The 19,133-nt window shown below is 41.3% G+C and overlaps 1 protein-coding gene and 1 long non-coding RNA gene across 3 annotated transcripts in view; one reads left to right on the top strand and one right to left on the bottom strand.

Moving 5' to 3' along the window:
* The window catches only part of LOC119467780, a 13,461-nt gene extending 7,766 nt beyond the window's left edge, over positions 1–5,695 (top strand). Inside the window, exons 3-4 of the long non-coding RNA XR_005196402.1 lie at positions 2,784–2,880; positions 5,519–5,695. This is a non-coding gene — a long non-coding RNA (uncharacterized LOC119467780). The remainder of the gene's footprint in view (positions 1–2,783; positions 2,881–5,518) is intronic.
* Positions 1–19,133, bottom strand: part of SPAG1 (sperm associated antigen 1) — a 75,555-nt gene that overhangs the window by 15,130 nt on the left and 41,292 nt on the right. For both annotated transcript variants that reach the window (XM_017505011.2, XM_037730109.1), the window contains exons 11-13: positions 10,910–11,275; positions 10,427–10,526; positions 4,260–4,412 (exon numbers count right to left, since the gene is read on the bottom strand). In XM_017505011.2, the coding sequence (XP_017360500.1) occupies positions 4,260–4,412; positions 10,427–10,526; positions 10,910–11,275 (619 nt within the window). The remainder of the gene's footprint in view (positions 1–4,259; positions 4,413–10,426; positions 10,527–10,909; positions 11,276–19,133) is intronic.

Raw genomic sequence — 19,133 nt, 5'->3', positions numbered from 1 at the left:
GGATGGTCTCGATCTCTTGACCTCGTGATCCACCCGCCTCGGCCTCCCAAAGTGCTGGGATTACAGGCTTGAGCCACCGCGCCCGGCCCCAGTTTATTCTTTTGTTCATTTGTTTGTGTTGTTTTTGAGATGGAGTCTCACTCTGTCGCCCATGCTGGAGTGCAGTGCGGCAATCTTGGTTCACTGCAACCTCTGCCTCCTGGGTTCAAGTGATTCTCCTGCCTCAGCCTCCCAAGTAGCTGGGATTACAGGCATGCACCACCACGCCTGGCTAATTTTCATATTTTTAGTAGAGACAAGGTTTCGCCATGTTGGCCAGGCTGGTCTCGAATTTCTAACCTCAGGTGATCTTAGCCTCCGAAAATGCTGAGATTACAGGCATGAGCCACCGCACCTGGCCCCATTTATTTATTCTCTTTTCATATGAATTAAGGTGAAAAAATAAGACACTAGATTCTACTACAAGGACTTTCTTATTAATGACATTTACTTACGGCCATATAAAATTTAGATTGATAGCCTCGGTGATCACTTTTTCATTATTTTAAACATACAAAATGTCATAGATTTAAAAATAAAATTAAAAATTACGTCTTTTGAACAAATCTGGGTAAAAAGAACTGCTTCCTAAGACTGAAATGGTTTACTGGCAATGAGTAGAATAAATTCAAGTTAGTTAACTCTAGTCTCACATACTTTTTGTGTGAAGAACTTTTGTATTTATAAATAGACAAATGTAATACATATACTTTCCTTATAGTTTCTTAAACTTAAGTTTCAGTAGTGATCTTTGGTTATAATAATTGAATCTTACTTTTTAATGTTAAGAAATAAATTAGAAAGTTAATGTATAACCACCCAGAATTGCAGAAGAAAAAGAAGTTTCAGAAAAAAAGAATTTTCAAGCAAAACTTGTATTACCAGTAGAGAGGAAGGAAGAAGCAGCTGAAAAGAGATGATGTGTTGCCAGGGAATAAATAAGTATATGCAGGGAAATTTAACATATAAGATTCCTGGAGAGGAAGAGAGGAATATGGTTAATGGAAGACAGAAACAAAATAAACACAGATGTTTAAATTAAAAAAAAGGTGGCTGCTGCTTAATTTTCCATAATGAATTGGAATAGATGGAAAAGCAAGCATAAATATGGGATTCACAAATAAGGAATAGTGAAAAATTTTAAACAGATATTGTATATAAAAATATACATGGCAAAACCAAAGCCTCCTCATCAACAAAATATCAGTAAGAACCATTCCATTAAAAAAAAAAAAATGACTGAGTCTTAAAAGTCAATTACTTAAAAGTCAATTACTTAAAAGTCAATAAACCTTCTTGAGTACATGTCAATGAATCTTCTTGAGTACATATAACAAATATAATACAATCTTCAAAAAGTTAAACATAGAATTACCCAACAATTCCACTCCTAGGCGTATACCAAAAGGAACTGAGAGCAAGTATGCAAACAGAAACTTGTCCATGAATGTTCACAAACTTGTCCCCCCTCAAGTGCTCTCTCTGGAACAATGTTCACAACAGCACAGTTCACAATAGCCAAAAGGTGGAAATGACCCAATTTCCATCAACTGGTGAATGGATAAACAAGATGTGATATATACATGCATATAATGGAATGTTAGCCATAAAAAGAAATGAAGTATTGATCCCTGCTGTGCCATGGATGAACCCTTAAAACATTAAGTGAAAGAAGCCCGACACAAAAGGTCACGTATGATTCCATTTAGATGAAACATCCAGAACAGATAAACTCATAGAGATGCAACACAGATTGGTGGTTGCCAGGGCTGGGGGAAGGGAGTATGCGGAGTGGCTGTTTACTGGGTCCAGGGCTTCCTGTCTGGGGTGACAGCAATGTTTTGGAACTAGGAAGTGATGACTGCCCAAGATGGCATGTGTATAGACTGCCACTGCATTGTATGCCTTAATTTTATGTACATGAATTCTACCTCAATTTTTTTAAAAAACTGTAATGCAAAAAGGTCAGAAATATGAGTAATCATGGTCTCTCAGACCCTTTTCTCCCTTCATCCATTCAGCCTACTATTAACTACATTTCCTAAAATGCCTTTTCATCAGGCCCTCCTCTCTGCCATATACTTCCAATGTCTCCCCACTTCCTGTTTCATGAGAACCTCTAACACTGTGAGATCTTAGTTTCTCCAACTCTACCTTGAAAACTACCAAGCTGAGGATGGGGCTAATTAAAAGCAACAAGCAATGCCCGGAAGCCCAGGAGTAAACCCTGAGTTCTCTGTTTGAGAATGCACTCAGTTTTATTGAGGATGTCTACCGTTGGAGGCACTGCAGTGACAAAGGTGAAAAAATACAATTTCTGACCTCAGGGAACACCCACTAGAGCCACAGGAAAATAATTTTACACAGAAAGACAGTGAATATAAAAAAAATTATGGAAGTTGGGTAATAAACAAGGGCCCAGTGTTGTTATGGGGGCACCAAGAAAGGGAACTTAAGGTGCACCTGTGGGGTAGGGAGACTGTGGATCAGGGAAAGTAGTTTCCTAGAGGAGGCAAGTCCTTTCTTGATGGATGAGAAGGAATTCACAGACAAAAAGAGGAAAGGGCCTGTGGGCACATAAAAGGAGGCAGCAGATGTCATGCCATGGTCGGTGGCTGTGCAGTGCCAGGAGAGGCTGCCTGGTCAAGGCCAAGGAGGCTCAAGGTCAAGGAGGCTGTGAGTGTCTGAGGTTCAGTCTCATCTCACCCCATCACAAATAATGGATGTATGTCCTTTTCTTCTAGGTAGGCTGGGATCAGACAGGTTCCCTGTGACCACCAAGAGAATGGTTGTCAGCTCTGCCTATGTATCTTTCCAGCAGGGCTGGAACCACATGGGAAGGTAAGGTCTGATTTTAAAACTTACCTTGAATTACCATTCTCATTTCAACAATTTTGTTTAAGGTCTCCTCACGTTCTATCAGGGTCCTTCAAAGCCCCCCTCAAGTGCGCTCTCTGGAACAAGTACAGCCCATACAGACAAAGCTGGCCTGGCCTGTGATCTCCTTCCCCCAGCCTGGGGATAAACTGCTGTACAGTTTCTCCCCAGCTATATTCTAGTTTGCTTAAATACAGAGACCATGTCGTTTTTCCCCTTTTTTTTCTTTTTTGAAGGGAGCAGGGCCTGGTCCACTAGACCAGTACAGGGTACAGTGTAACATGTAAGTATTTCAGAAGTTACACTTTAAGCAAATGGGATCAGAAACTATTATACATAAATAGAAAGTTATCCAACTAGCAATTTTTGCATTTCACCAGAAAGCAATTGATGAAGTCTGGAGCCTTCCCATTCTCATGCTGGGGGTAAATAGGTCATAATATAAATTAGATCCAAATTCTTTGCTATTTCACCATTATAAATTACTACTCATTCTAGGTGAGTGTCTATTTACAAGGGCATATAACAAAAATATCTAGCAGGGTCATGAAGACATCGTTCTCCTGAGGAGAAGCAACAGATATGTTTCCACTGACAGATATGGTGCCAGTGAGCACCTGCAAATCCTGTGGGAGGAGATGATTCAACACAGCAGTTTTCACTACATTTTTGGGATCTTCTTCTGTAGCTAGTACTGATTTATTTATTTTATTTTATTTATTTATTTATTTATTATTATTTTTTTTTTTTGAGATGGAATCTTGCTCTGTCACCCAGGCTAGAGTGCAGTGGTGTGATCTCAGCTCACTGCAATCTCCACAGGCCTGGTTCAAGCAATTCTCCTGACTCAGCCTCCCGAGCAGCCGTGATTACAGGTGCCTATCACCACACACAGCTAATTTTTGTATATTTTTAGTTGAGATGGGGTTTTGCCATGTTGGCCAGGCTGGTCTTGAACTCCTGACCTCAAGTGATCCGCCCTCCTCAGCCTCCCAAAGTGCTAGGATTACAGGCATCAGCCAGTACACCAGATACCAGTACTGATTTATGACATCAATGTAAACACCTTCTTATCACCTCATATTCTTAAGCAGCACATGAGTTATATCCTGTGTTACCAAGACAAAAAGAAGAATATTCATTGAACAGTGATAAATGGATCAGAAAACAAATACCAAGGTGTTAAGGGAGAGAACCATTTGATTTAATGGTGTAAAAGAAGTCAATCATTCAGGTGATGGAAGTAACTGAGAACACATCTATACTTCTACATGTTCTTGAAGGAGGGGGAGGGAAAAATGAATAAAACAACAGATTTTAGGTAGCTGCCTCAGATTAATTACCTGTTAACACTGTCATTTGCTAGCTGGAGTCCACGGTCTATTTGCAACACTGTTTTATAATCCACATAAGCTTTCCCATACTGCTCTAGAGTTTCATAGGCCATTGCCCGCCGCAGAAGAGGTTTCATTGAGAATGGATGAAGTTCCAGAGCCCTTAAGAAGACAAAAATATCACATACCATTTGTTTTGAAAAATGCTCTTTAGTTTATACTTCACTGAATAGATACTGCAGTACTGAACTCACGACTTGGGGACCAGGCAACATGCCAGAAAGGCAAACGCAGAGTAACAGAGCAATCAAATTTGTGTTCCCCTCTTTTAAGCCAGTATCAAAGCACATGCATTGACTCTTTCTCACTGAGCCGTGGGCTCCCTGGCAGCATTCCCCAGCCTCCCCAGTGCCCTAACAGAGCAGCATGGCTGGAGGCACAGAGCAGGGTTTCAACAGATTAAAAAGAAAATTCTTATTTGCAACTATGCATTTAATAATAAAGTACAGAACCATAAAAGTTGCATCACATTTTGAAAACTGGCATTCTAAAACTTACTACAGTTTATGATTCACTTGTTGCAAAAGGGCTTCAAAAACAGACCAAAAGAGGATCAAGGAACTAAACATACAATGATTACTTCTACGTCATGAATTTTCATCTTGCACGTTTTAGTCTATGAAGTGTTTCCAATATCACTAAAGATGTATCTCATGGTTGCGTTTTTTGGTTTTGTTTGAAGTAAGTGTTTAAAGCTACTTCAGCATTTAACGTACTTCATTATATTCTCAAGTAAAACAATAAAAAAAAACTGTACATATAATCCTCAATTTACAATATGGTTATGTCCCAATAATCCCAGTGTAAACTGAAAATATGTTAAGTCCAAAGTCAGCCCAGAATCTTTGGTTAAAGAATTACCAATGCTTCAAGACTGAAACCTTGTGGTTGTGTATCCCTTTCAAACCATAGTAAAGTCAAAAAGCCAGAAGTTAACCACTGTAGTTAAGGACCATCTGTATTTAAGAATGAACACTATAGTAGTCTTGGTTTTAACAAAATCAACAGAAGCTGCAAAGAAGTCCTCCATGCAGAGATCCTGTGAAGACCACTACCATCTGCACCAGACTGTAAACATTGAAGATTGTGGAATTATTCTTTCAACTCATGCTACAAGCAGTTAATATATCAAATATTTAACTTTCTGGAAGAGCATGAGCGAGGGCTGCTTTCTTTAACTTGTTTTTTGGTTTTTTTTTTCCCAATAGTCTTAGAAATCTGCTATCTATTCCTGTCGACAATGATTTGGCAATGAGGAAAACCTGACAGAGTATCTGCTATGTGCTAGTCACTGCAGACTTCCCCATCTAATCTCACAACAAACCTGTAAGGTAAATACTAGCATGTTCATTATGTGGGTGAAGAAACTGAGACATGAGGGGTAATGGTCCTACAGGTCAGTTCTTTTGAATGTGAGCTTCGTGAAGGCCAAGGGCACTGCCTGTCCTGAGCACCACTATATTCCCAGTCCTAGATCAACGCCTGGGTCATGAGAGGCACTTGGCAAACTTCTCTGTGAGCCCTCAGAGCCTACGCTCTGCCTACCACAACACACACAGAAACAGTGCAAACGAAGGAACTCTGAGTCATCTGCCACTCAGACCACTCCCACATCATACAGATACTCAGCTGCACTTGTGGGAGCCCTTCTGGCGTATCATAGAAGTTATTCTAGAAAAGCTGTTAAACCTAATCCACTTCACTTCTCTGAAAAAATAACCAATTTCACTATGCCTAGGTGTTAAGATTGTGAGTGATTTTAATGATCATCTTTGTGCTGTCCCAGTTTTTTCTTAAGTTTTCTATAATAGGTTTTTTTTTTTAACAGTAAATGTTATTTAAAACATAAAACTAAAATCAAGTAAAAATATTTAAACACTAGACAGTAGCTCCGTGGGCATCAGGATCTGTCACCTGTACCACTGCCTTAAATTTAGCTTAGTTTATTGTTTAGGTAATATTGACTCTATGAGCAGAGAGAGTCACAACTATGTGACAACCTTCACTTCACAGATGACTTCCAATGACCAAGGTGCCATTTATCTATTCAAGATGGCCTTAAGCCAAGCTTGGGATCTAAACTTGATGAGATGATGTATTTAATTTTTAGCACTTTCTAGCCCAGTGAATGCAAGATTTTTTTTTCTTTAACCACAATCCTGAAAATGAATATGAATTTATGAATGAAAATTCCATTAAGGAAAAAACTACCTATGCATAAAAATAAGCACAGAGAACTTTTGAAGCAGAGCTTACAAAAGCGGCTGTCTATTCAAATTAACACAGTTAAAACCCTAAAGAATCTTCCTATTTCAAGTCTGTGAGAGAGTAGCAAAGGAAAAGCAGAGAACTGGCCACTCAGGCTCAAGCCTGTAATCCCAGCACTTTGGGAGGCTGGCAGACCACTTGAGGCCAGGAGTTTAAGACCAGCCTGGCCAACATGGCAAAACTCTGTTTCTACTAAAAAAATGCAAAATATTAGCTGGGTGAGGTGATGCACACCTGTAATCCCAGCTACTTGGGAGGCAGAGGTACAGGAATCACTTGAACCCAGGAGGCAGAGGCTGCAGTGAGCTGAGATCATGCCATTGCACTCCAACCTGAGTGATAGAGCCAGACTGTCTCAAAGAAAAAAAAAAAAAAGGCAGAGAATTACTAGGCAACATTCATTTGTTGTATTTTGTCTGTTGAAACATCCTCAATGGAAAGTCACCAAAAGATGTTTGGTGTGGGTTAGATAAACCAAAACAGTTCTGATAGATAAGAAAAGTGAAGTTTTTTTTAGTTTATAAACAATTAGGAGAATTTTAAAAGTTGTAAAATGATGGCTTTCAAACTTAAGCATCATAACCCCTTCTCATGCTTCTCCTGGAGATCTAGAAGACAGCCATGGAGATGCTGCAGTGAGGGGAGAGGCTGGGCGTAGAGATCTTCAAGCTCTTCAAATCTCCCCCCACCCCACCCCATAATCCCAATGGCCACTCTCCAAACACACGCCTGGAAAACAACCAAGGCTCCTCAGGAGTAAAACATTTAAAATCAAATGGTAGTTTTTCCCAAAATATATCTAAAAATTATTTTCATAGGTTAGATTTTTCCCTTTATTTTAATTTTTTTTTTTTTTTTAACAGTGTTTGACTCCTGATACCACTTATCTGTTAATAAGAACTTGTGGGCCGGGTGCAGTGGCTCACACCTGTAATCCCAGCACTTTGGGAGCCCAACGTAGGTGGATCACTTGAGGTCAGGAGTTCAAGACCATCCTGGGCAACACGGTGAAAACCCTTCTCTACAAAAAATATAAAAAATTAGCTGGGCGTGCCTGTAAGCCCAGCTACTGGGGAGGCTGAGGCAGGAGAATCACTTGAACCCAGGAGGCAGAGGTTGCAGTGAGCCGAGATCGTGCCATTGCACTCCAGCCTGGGGACAGAGCAAGACTCAGGCTCAAATAAAAATAATAATAATAATAATAATAATAAAAAGGAACTCATGGAACTTTCCAAAGATAATTAACTGAAAACCTAAAAAACTTAACTCCTTTTAATATGTATGCAATCTGTTTGAGGTAAAGTGAAAATATAGTTACTTGAGCTGAAAAGATGTTCACAGTAGCACAGTGTGGCTTCTCTGGCTATAAAACAAGATTGAGAATCACTGCTTTAGAGTAAAGTCACCCCCTGCTGGGCCTCATCTCCATTTCTCTTACACTGGGACTGGTAGGCCAGCTATCAAAGAAAACATCTGAGTAGGTCAGTCTCTAAGGAGTCAGCACCAACCAGCAGAGCCAGATTCCTTGCCTAAAAAACAGCTCTTACATTAGCACAACCTACCTAAAGCCATACTCACTTCCCTCTCAGTCAGGCCATCTCCTGCCCTCCCCCAGGACAAGCCCTCACTCTAGCCTCCCTGGCTGGAGTCCCACCCTTGACTTTCTCCTGGGTCTACAATGAAACACAGCAAATTTTAGCCAGTAAATGTTCATCACCTTAGAGGATCTCATGTAAGACAACGCAAACCACTCTTTTGCAGCAGCTCTAACGTTAGGGTTCTCAAGTTTTAACTAAAGTGTCCTGACCTCCCTCACCGTGGAAAGGCCTAAAACAAGTCTGAAGGGTAATGTATTAGAAACAGACACTTGAGTTGTAAGGATGTTGGCTGCAAATCACAACCAGCTTGGTATCCAACAACTTCACATGGTCTTGTCTGTTAAGAGCACTAGTAAAAGTCCTTAACAACTGGCTCTCTGGGTAAAGAAAAAGTGTTGGGGGGAAGCCCAGATTTGTGGCATTTGTTTCTTTGATAGTATTAAATGGTATCCCACCATAACAGATTTCAAAATATCAACTTGACATCAACCAGCTCACAAATCCTGAAAAATGTAATGATTAGCGAGTGTGGTGAGCCAGCACAACTGAGGATGCGGTCTGATGTCAGGCCAAAGAGAATATAAGTATTATTCATCTCAAATTTAAATATGTAAAACTGGCCAAAAATCCAAGTGCCTCAACGCCTTCTTTTTAAACTTAGGAACAGATACTAACAAGCTTTACCCATATCAATAAACTGATACTGCCATGAAAACAATAACAAATTACTCACCTTATAAATGGAGTGTCCACATAATTTACTGTCCAAACTAGAGTTTCTGAGGATGTTATATGAAATAACAGAAGTAAACCAGGGCTGTGTCAGTCAAAGTAGGACATGCCTTCTTATTTTTTTACATGTACTAATAGTAGCTTCTTGCCAAAGTGCTTCTTATTACTTAATGGTGAGAAACAATGTTTTATTTATGTAGATATTTACCATCCAGGCAGATAACTCATTGAGTACCATGGGTGACTACTATGCTTCGATGGGGTACAAAGCTGTATAAGACATGGTTCCTCAGAGGATACCAGAGGTTGGGAAGGATGGGGGAAGGGGGTGGGGGCGATACAGGCAGAGATGTGTTAAAGGATATAAAACTACAGCTAGCTACCTAGAAGGCACATGTTCTAGTATTCTATAGCACTGTAGGATTACTATAGTTAACAATGATACATAGTTTCAAATATATATATACATATATATATTTGAGACAGAGTCTCTTGTCTGTCGCCCAGACTGGAGTGCAGTGGTGGGATCTCGGCTCGCTGCAACCTCTGCCTCCCAGGTTCAAGTGATTCTCCCACCTCAGCCTCCCAAGTAGCTGGGATTATAGACGTGTGCCACCGTGCCCGGCTAATTTTTGTATTTTTAGTAGAGATGGGGTTTCACCATGTTGACCAGGCTGGTCTCAAACTGACCTCAAGCAGTCCGCCCACCTTGGCCTCCCAAAGTGCTGGGATTACAGGCATGAAGCACTGTGTCTGGATCATACATATTGAAGCATCACTCAGTACCCCATAAATATGTACAGTGATTATTTATATATTATAAAAAGGAAAAGACATGGTTCCTGACCTCAGTGTGTTTAAACCCCCTTCAGTGGATAACAGAACTTAGAGGTGTGACCAGGTGTCCGTGTAGGTGTTACAGACCTGCAGATGACCGGGAAGTCTGGGGCACCCAAGGAGGTAAACAAAGGGGGAAGCTGAGCAGGAACTTCAGAAGCCAAGATGTACAAAGGGTATTACCACCATTGGGGGCAACATGGGCAAGGGCTCAGAGAACAGGGTGGGCAAGAGTAAGCAAGAGGTCCAGTAGACCAGATGGAAGCAGAAACTTGCTTGGGGGCAGTGTGGTGACAGAGAAGTCTGCAGTTATTTCAAAGCCAATACTGAGCCATTAAAGGCCTGTATGAAACAATCTGAACAAAATAACGTTTCAGGAAAGCTATTCTGATGCCACAGTGAATTGGAACTAGTTATTAGGCTTCTCCAGTAGTCTAGGAGTGATACAGAAAGAGCATGAATTAGAGCGGTAGCAGTGGAAATGAAAAAAGTTTGCATAATCTTCTATAACCCTATTCATATACGTGAGATAATTTATGATTTGTATGCATCAATCAATTAACATACCATAAGCTCTTAAGAAATTAGACCCTTAGGCAGAAAATGTAGGATCTTGGATATTGCATTCACCACAATGAAATTATAACAATCTCTTGACAAACCTGAAAACGTGCAGTTTACCTGTTACAATCTTGAATGCAGCCACTGCAGTTTCCTTCTTTTAGGTAACATGCTGCTCTATTTGAATATAAGATACTTAGATCATCTGCACTTTCACTTCCTAAAATCACATTTAATTAAATACAGTTAAAATCCATTAGCAAGATCACAGTTCACCAGAATTAAAAGACGCCCGAGGTCTCCGGTGGCACTGCAGTCCTGCAGACTGATCATGCAGAGCTCCACGGAGCTGCTACCCACAATAGCCACCAAGGGAAAGCCCGGCGGGAATGGAGGTAAACGTGCCTGGCCAGGCACATGCCCGCATTCCAAGGCGCTGCTCACTGAGGTCAGGTGGCACAGCGCTCTTAGTCACCTGGGAGGAATGCAGCGATGCTGGCGCCTGTCATTCAGGAGACGGCGACGCCACTCCCTTGGGGCCCTGGGGGTCGGGTGAACCACAGCGCGAGGGGCCCAGGAAGTGGCAGGGCGCAGCGCACCTACCAGCCGGCTCCAGGAGCGCGATTGCCGCCGAATACTTGTGGGCTGCCTCGGCGAACTGCCCGCTTCGGAACAGCTCGTTGCCCTGGCTCTTTAGGCCGGCAGGACTGACCGGGGCCGCGGGCGGGGACGCAACGGGGTCCCCCTCGCCCCGCCCGCCGCTCGGATGCCCGTTGGCGCCGCCGCCCGCCACCGCCGAGGCCCGCTGTTGGCTCTGCTTGTCTGCGCCGGCCTCCGGGGTCTGGCCCCGCCGCGGCGCGCCCCTGGCCGGCCGCTTGCCGCTTTCGGCTTTGCTGGTCAGCTTCTTTTGGATGTTGCCCATGGCGCACGGCTGGGCTGTTTGCGCGGCTCCCGCCGACTCCGCAGGCTCTGTGGGGAAGCGGATGCGGGAAGTGAGGGTTTGCATCACCGGGAGCAGCTGCCGCGGAGGCCGCGGGGGCACCGGGCGCAGAGGGCGGGCTCGCGGAAAGCCGGGTCGGGCGCCGCCCCTGCGGGCGGAGCCGGCGCTGCCCGACCTCGGCGACCCGTCCACCAGTCCGCGCCCTCCGGCCCCTGCGGCTTCCTGAGGACGCGGCTCCCGGGCTCCGGACAGAAGCCATCCCCGTCTGTAACTGTTTAAGCACTGAAGGGTCTGTGGCGTGAAAACCGGCATCTTATAGCCATCCCCTTGAAGCCCACCTGCCCAGGTAGAGCTTACAAAATACGTACTCTTTTGAATGGAGTTGCAAAAACTTGAATACAATTTTAGTACCCAAGGTGGAGACGCCTTTCCTTATTTTAAAAGATTAGGAAAAAAGATTTGAAAGAAAAATAAAGTGCAAGTGATTTTTAAGTCATTTTAAAAGTGAATTTAGCAAAAAAGTCACATAAAATTGGCACTTAGTTTTTAAGCTTAAAGGGAGCCTTAAAAACACAGTAAATTTTCCATCCCAATGCATTATTCAAACTAAACATTTCTTTGATTTTGATTAAGAGTTCAGGTATTAATAGCTTTAATAATTGATTGTTGAAACTATTTTTAAATATGAAAATGATATATATCTATTTTTTGCTTTTTTCTTCTTTTTTCAGGCAGTGCTGAAGAAATACATATTTCATTTATAATGTCTTATCAATATTTAAAACAAAGCAATTAATCATTTCAAAGCACTGTTAAAAACTACTTAAATATAGAGATTTCCAAGATTTCTCTTTTAACAAATTCTTATCTGATTCTTAATGGATATATTTTCCATCCTCTTTCATGAATGGTAAAGCCAAGATTTTAAGCACAGAGACAGAGGGAACAGAAAAGCACAATTATTTAAGTGAAAATCAGTGAATGAACACCTTAAGCATCGAGTATAAAAACACATTAATAAATACTGTTTTCTGTACAGCAGAATAACATCCAATTTGGATCACCAGCCAAAAAGGACTTAATTTTTAAAACAATAAAAAGATTTTGCTATAGAGATAAATCTGCATATTAAACCCAGTAGGATTCCTAGAGTAAGGCTCCAGTTTTCATCTGGTTTCTGCTAATCAAGTTCTCAAGGAGACACTGGGTGAAAGCACAAAATTCAGGGTCAGCAGAAACAATGGTCAACTTGGTATTACTTTCCACCCCTTTGCACAGTATTCCCACAGGCCCGACCAATACTATCACCAAAGAGATACAGTTCATTTAGAACTTAATATGGGTCACATTCATCCTAATACCAAGTATTATCATTCCCACTTTACAAATGAGGCAACAGAGACACAAGGAAGAAGCTAAGGAATCCACTCAAGTACACAGAGCTAGAAGCCAGCATAACTCGGATTTGTTTTTATTTTTATTTATTTATTTATTTTGAGACAGGTGCAGTGGTGCCATCATAGCTCACTGCAGCCTTGACCTCTGGGGCAGGCGATCCTCCCCTTAGCCTCCAGAGTAGCTGGGACTACAGGTGAGAGCCACCATGCCTGGCTAATTTTTAAAATTTTTTGTACAGATGAGGTGTTGCTATGGTGCCCAGGATGGTCTCAAAGTTCTGGTCTCAGGCGATCCTCTCTCCTTGGCCTCCCAAAGTGCTAGGATTGCGGGCATGAGCCACTGTGCCCAGCCATAACCCAGATTTGAACTGAATTTAAAGCATGCTTTCCTTAAGACTGAAATGGCCCTGAACAACTTTGGTAGCCTTTGGACAGGTAAACAGAGGCCCAAACATGAAAGACGTGTGAGTTCTGTTGGGTGTTGGGATACCCGTGGGATAATGCATGGAGCTGTTCAAGAGGTGGCTCTGCATATAGATCAGAGAGGGGGCCTTATCCAGAGCCAGTGACTTGGGAGTTAGTATATAAAAGTTTGAGTGTGGCTCTGGCAAGGTGGCCTCTAATCCTAGCACTCTGGGAGATTGAGGTGGGAGGATTACTTGAGGCCACTAGTTCGAAACAAGCCTGGGCAACATAGTAGGACTCCATCTCTACAAAAAATAAAGTTTGGATGTGGATGAGATCATTCAAAGGCTCAAAAGGATCCCTGAGATATACTAACACTTAAAGGATGAACAGAGGATGGATCTACAGTGTAGGCAGAGAAATGCCTAGAAATGAGAGAAAAAACCAGGAGTGCATACTGCCTCAGAAACACCAAGAGTATTTTGGGAAGAAAGGAGTCAACAATAACAGCTGTCAAAGGAATGAATGGCCAACAGTGTAGCCTCAAGTAGGGTAGTATGGGTAGTTGACAGATGTAAAAATCCTCAACAAAATACTTGCGAAACAGATTCAACAGCATACTGAATGGATTACACATCATGGCTAAGTGGGATTTATCCCAGGAATACAAACATAGTTCAGCATTAGAAAATTAATCAATGCCAGCACACCTAATTAACAGAAAAAGTATTGCATACATGATCCCACAATTGATACTGAAAAGGCATGACAAAATCTAACATGCTTTCATGATTAAAAAAAAAAATCTCAGAAAACTAGGAATAGGAGTTAAATTCCTCAACATAATAAGGTATATTTATGAAAAACCCATGGCTAACATCATATTCAAAAATGAAAGTAATGAAAGCTTTCCCCTAAACATCAGCAACAAGACAAGGATGCCTGTTTTCACCACGGCTATTCAATACTGTACTAAAAGTTGTAGACTGATCAATTAGGCAGTCAAATGAAATAAAAAGCATCCAAACTGGAAATAAAGTAAAATTATCTCTATTCATTACATAATCCTATTTATATTAAAAAATCCCAAAGAATCCACCCATTTTGACCACCCCCCACCAAAAAAAAAAATCCAAAAACTAGAGCAAATAAACAAATTCAGCTGAGTTGTAGGATATAAGAGCAACAAGCTGGTGTTTCTATACACCAGCAATGAACATACCAAAAAGGAAATCAAGGAAACAATTACATTTATAATAGCATCCAAAAGAATAAAATACCTAGAATAAATTTAACCAAGGAGATAAAAGTGTTGCTTTAAGAAATATTTTAAAAGACTTGAATAAATGGAAATATATCCTGTAATCATGGATAGGAAGATTTATTAAGGTTAAGATGTCAATACTATTTAAAGCAATCTATGGATGCAGCACAATCCTATCAAAACTTTTTTGCAGAAATGGAAAAGACAATCCTTAAATTCATACAAAATTGTAAGAAGTTCAGAATAGCCAAAAAGATCCTGAAAAATAGAGCAAAATCAAAGGACTCTCTTTTCTTCTTTTTTTGAGACAGGGTCTCATTCTAATGATATAATAGGGTTCTCTAGAAGAACAGAACAAATAGGATGTAAACTACCTTCTCTCTCTCTCTCTCTCTCTCTCTATATATATATATACATATATATATATAGTATATATTATATATCTATATTAACTATATAGTTAACTAATATATTAATATGTATAAACTGCCCTTTATATATATTATATATTAACTCTAGTTACATATAGTTAACTAATATATACATAGTTACACAACTATATAACATATCTAGTTATGTTATTGTCACACAACTATATAATATATAGTTAACTATCTATAACATAGTTAACTATATATAACATAGTTAACTATATATAACATATATAGTTAACTATCTATAACATAGATAGTTAATATATAATAAAGGGCAGTTTATACATATTAATATATATAATATTTATAAGATTATATAATAAAGGACAGTTTATTAAATATTAACTTACACAATCATAAGGTCCCACAATAGGCTGTCTAAAAGCTTGAGGACCAAGGGGAGCCAGTCTGAATCTCAAAACTGAAGAATTTGGAGTCCAATGTTCAAGGGCAGGAAGCACCCAGCATGGGAGAAAGACGTAGGCTGCTGGGAGGCTAGGCCAGTCTCTCTTTTTCATGTTTTTCTGCCTGCTTCATATTTACTGGCACTGATTAGATTGTGCCCATTAGATTGAGGGTGGATCTGCCTTCCTGAGACCACTGACTCACATATTAATCTTTTTGTCAATACTCTCATAGACACACCCATTATCAATACTTTGTATCCTTCAATCCAATCAAGTTGACACTCAGTATTAACCATCACAGGTCTACCCTTTGTCAATATGAACCCATATATATCTCCTGAGATCATACATGATCTTCAAATAAAGACAATAAAGTCATAATTATACCTAACATAATACAACTATCATTTGTACAACCAGAAACACACCAATCCCCAACCCAAATACTATTACATAAAGTTAACAATACTTAAATGCTGATATGAAGTCAATAAATCTTACGTCACATGATAAAAGACAAAGGAAATAAAATGAAGGTATTTTCTTGGTACAAATGTATACATGCACAAACATGTTTTTAACAAAAGGAGGAGGAAATACTCATGACAATTACAGTCCCTGTTTCTGCAGCTGGTCACATGGTCATAGCTGGTATTGATGGCTACCTTCTTCTACTACCTATTCTGTATTCCCTTTGCCTTCAGCAAGCACCTCACCAGGTCCTGGTTCTTTTTCCTGGTGGAATGACCCTAACTTTCATTCCTGAAGGGTCTGGGCCATTTGTAGTCCTGCCTGGACTGGGCTGCTGTAGTTTCTCATTGACCTTAATCACAGGGCATAGTAATACTAAGAGACGCCCTCATGGATCTCCTGTATTCCATGCATGCTCTTCCTTACCTCCATTGTGGAGTAGTAGACTGATTTCATCTTGATAGTCCAGGTCAATCACCCCAGCCAACACTGTAACTCGACTCTTAGCCTGTTGACTTAAAGGTAGGAGGAGCCCAAAGTGTCCAGGTGGCAATCTTAATTTCCAGTTTAACAGGATCATTGTTGTGTCTCCTGGTGGCAGCATTCCTCCCTCTGGAACTAAGACCTCTAGGCCAGCAGAAGGTAATGTCACAGCAACAGGAAACAAAAATGTTGCTAGTAGATCACTAGGGGTGATGGTGAGTGGTACCACTTCTCCTTCACCCCTTGATTCCTAGATTCATGAATCCTGGCTATGAGAGAAGCAGTATCATATATTGGTTGCTGATTCAGAGCATACCCGACCTTCTGGAGAAGTTTTCCCCAGCCCTGCAAAGTACTGTCACCTAAGTTGGTGTTGCAATTCCAACTTCAAAAGGCCATTCCAACTTGATAGCTGAGTTCTATCAATTCAGCTGCCTCGGATGATGGAGAACATGGTAAGATCAATGAATTCCATGAGTGGGAGCCCACTGCCTCACTTCTTTAGCCATAAAGTGAGTGCCTTGGTCAGAGGTAATGCTGTGTGGAATACCATGATGGTGGATAAGGCATTCCGTAAGTCCACAGATGGTAGTCTTGGCAGAAGTATTGCATGCTTTTTCCAGGTCCTTGACCATCCAGACAAACCACTGGCTACAGCCCATGAATCGGTATAGAATCACACATCTGGCCATTTCTTCTTCCATGAAAAGTGCACAGCCAGGTGCACTGCTCAAAATTCTGCCCACCGGGAAGATTTCCTTTCACTGCTGTCCTTCAGGGATGTCCTAGAAAGGGGCTACAGTGCTGCAGCTGTCCACTTTTGGGTGGTGCCTGCATATCGTACAGAACCATCTGTGAACCAGGCCCTACTCTTCTCTTCCTCTGTCAACTGACCATAGGGAACTTCCCATGAGGCCATTGGTGCAGGCTGGGGAAGAGAAGGCAGGGTGGCAGGAGTGGAGACCATGGGCATTTGAGCCACTTCTTCCTGTAACTTACTTGTACCTTCAGGATCTGGTTGAGCCCAATCACATATATACCACTTCCATTTGATAACGGAATGCTGCTGTGCACAACCAACTTTATGGCTAGATGGGTGAGAAAGCACTCAGTTCATGATAGGCAGTTCAGGTTGCCTGGTGACTTGACCCATACTCAAATGTGCAGTTTCCGCCAAAGCCCAGTAATAGGCCAAGAGTTATCTCTCAAGAGAAGAGTAATTATCTGTTGAAGATGGCAGGGCCTTGCTCCACTGTGATTCACCTGGGGAGCCTGCCAAAGGCTCCAAACAGCATCCCTGTCACTAACACCTCAAGCATCATTGGATCTCCTGGGTCATATGGCCCAAGTGGCAGAGCAGCTAACACAGCAGCCTGAACATGTTGCAGAGTCTTCTCCTGTTCTGGACCCTGCTCAAAATTGGCAGCCTTTCAGGTCACTTAATAAACGGGTTGGAGCAACACACCCAAATGAGGAATGTGTTGCCTCCAAAATCCAAATAGGCCTACTAGGCACTGTGCCTCTTTCTTGGTTGTAGGAGGGGCCAAAGGGCTCTTCACCTTAGAAGGAATATCTTCCTTCACCTTAAAAGTAATATATCAACAGACCCCACACCACTGGACCCCTAGAAATTTTACTGAGGTAGAAGGTCCCTGAATTTTAGTCAGATTTATTTTCCATCCTCTTGCACACAAATGTCTCACCAATAAGTCCAATGTGTTTGCTACTTCTTGCTTACTGGATCCAATCAGCATAATGTCATCAATGTAATGGACCAGTGTGATATCTTGCAGAAGCAAAAAGCGATCAAGTTCTCTCCAAATAAGATTATGACACAAAGCTGGAGAGCTGACATATCCCTGAGGTAGGACAGTAAAAGTATATTGCTAGCCTTGCCAGCTGAAGGCAGATTGCTTCTGATGGGCCTTATGGACATGAATGAAGAAAAAGGCATTTGCCAAGTCAATGGCTGCATACCAGGTACTGGGAGATGTGTTAATTTGCTCAAGCAATGAAACCACATCTGGTACAGCAGCTGCAATTGGAGTCACCAGTTGGTTAAGCTTACAATAATCCACTGTCATTCTCCAATATCCATCTGTCTTCCGCACAGGCCAAATGGGAGAGTTAAATGGGAATGTGGTGGAAAACACCACCCCTGCATCTTTCAAGTTCTTTATAGTGGCACTAATCTCCTCAATCCCTCCAGGGATGTGATGTTGTTTTTGATTTACTATTTTTCTAGGTAGGGGCAGCTCTAATGGCTTCCATTTGGCCTTTTCCACTATAACAGCCCTTAGCCTACCAGTCAGGGAGCCAATGTGGTGGTTCAGCCAGCTGCAAAGTATGTCTATGCCAATTACGCATTCTGGCACTGGGGAAAGGACCAGGGGATGAGTACAGGGACCCACTGGTAAAAGACTAGATGTTTGCCCTCTAAGACTGAAAACAAGACACATAAGCCCACTCCAGTGCAATAAAGCAAAAGAGAGGTATAGATTAGAAATGAAAAAATAAAACTGACCTTATTTGCAAACAACATAATTGTCTATGAAGAAAATTCCAAAGAATCTACAAAAGGATCCTAGAACATATAAGTGAATTAAACAGATTGTAAGATACCAGATCAACATACCAAAAAATCAATTAGGCTGGGTGTGGTGGCTCAACACTTTGGGAGGCCGAGGCAGGGAGATCACCTGAGGATGGGAATTCCAGACCAGTCTGACCAACAGAGAGAAACTGCGTCTCTACTAAAAATACAAGATTAGCTGGGTATGGTGGCACATGCCTGTAATCCCAGCTACTCAGGAGGCTGAGGCAGGAGAATCACTTGAACCCAGGAAGCAGGGGTTGCAGTGAGCCAAGATCATGCCATTGCACTCCAGCCTGGGCAACCAGAGCAAAACTCCATCTCAAAAAAAAAAAAATCAATTATATTTCTATATTCTAGTAATGAACAGCTGAATTTTCAATTTTATAATTTTTTTTTATGAGTTTGATATTGTTTTAAAATAAAATGATTT

The sequence above is a fragment of the Cebus imitator genome, unplaced genomic scaffold, assembly GCF_001604975.1.
Source record: "Cebus imitator isolate Cc_AM_T3 unplaced genomic scaffold, Cebus_imitator-1.0 Scaffold331, whole genome shotgun sequence".
In the NCBI taxonomy this organism is placed as follows: Eukaryota; Metazoa; Chordata; class Mammalia; order Primates; family Cebidae; genus Cebus; species Cebus imitator.
Note: the sequence above shows the minus strand (reverse complement) of the source record. Positions and strands in the feature narration are given on the sequence as shown.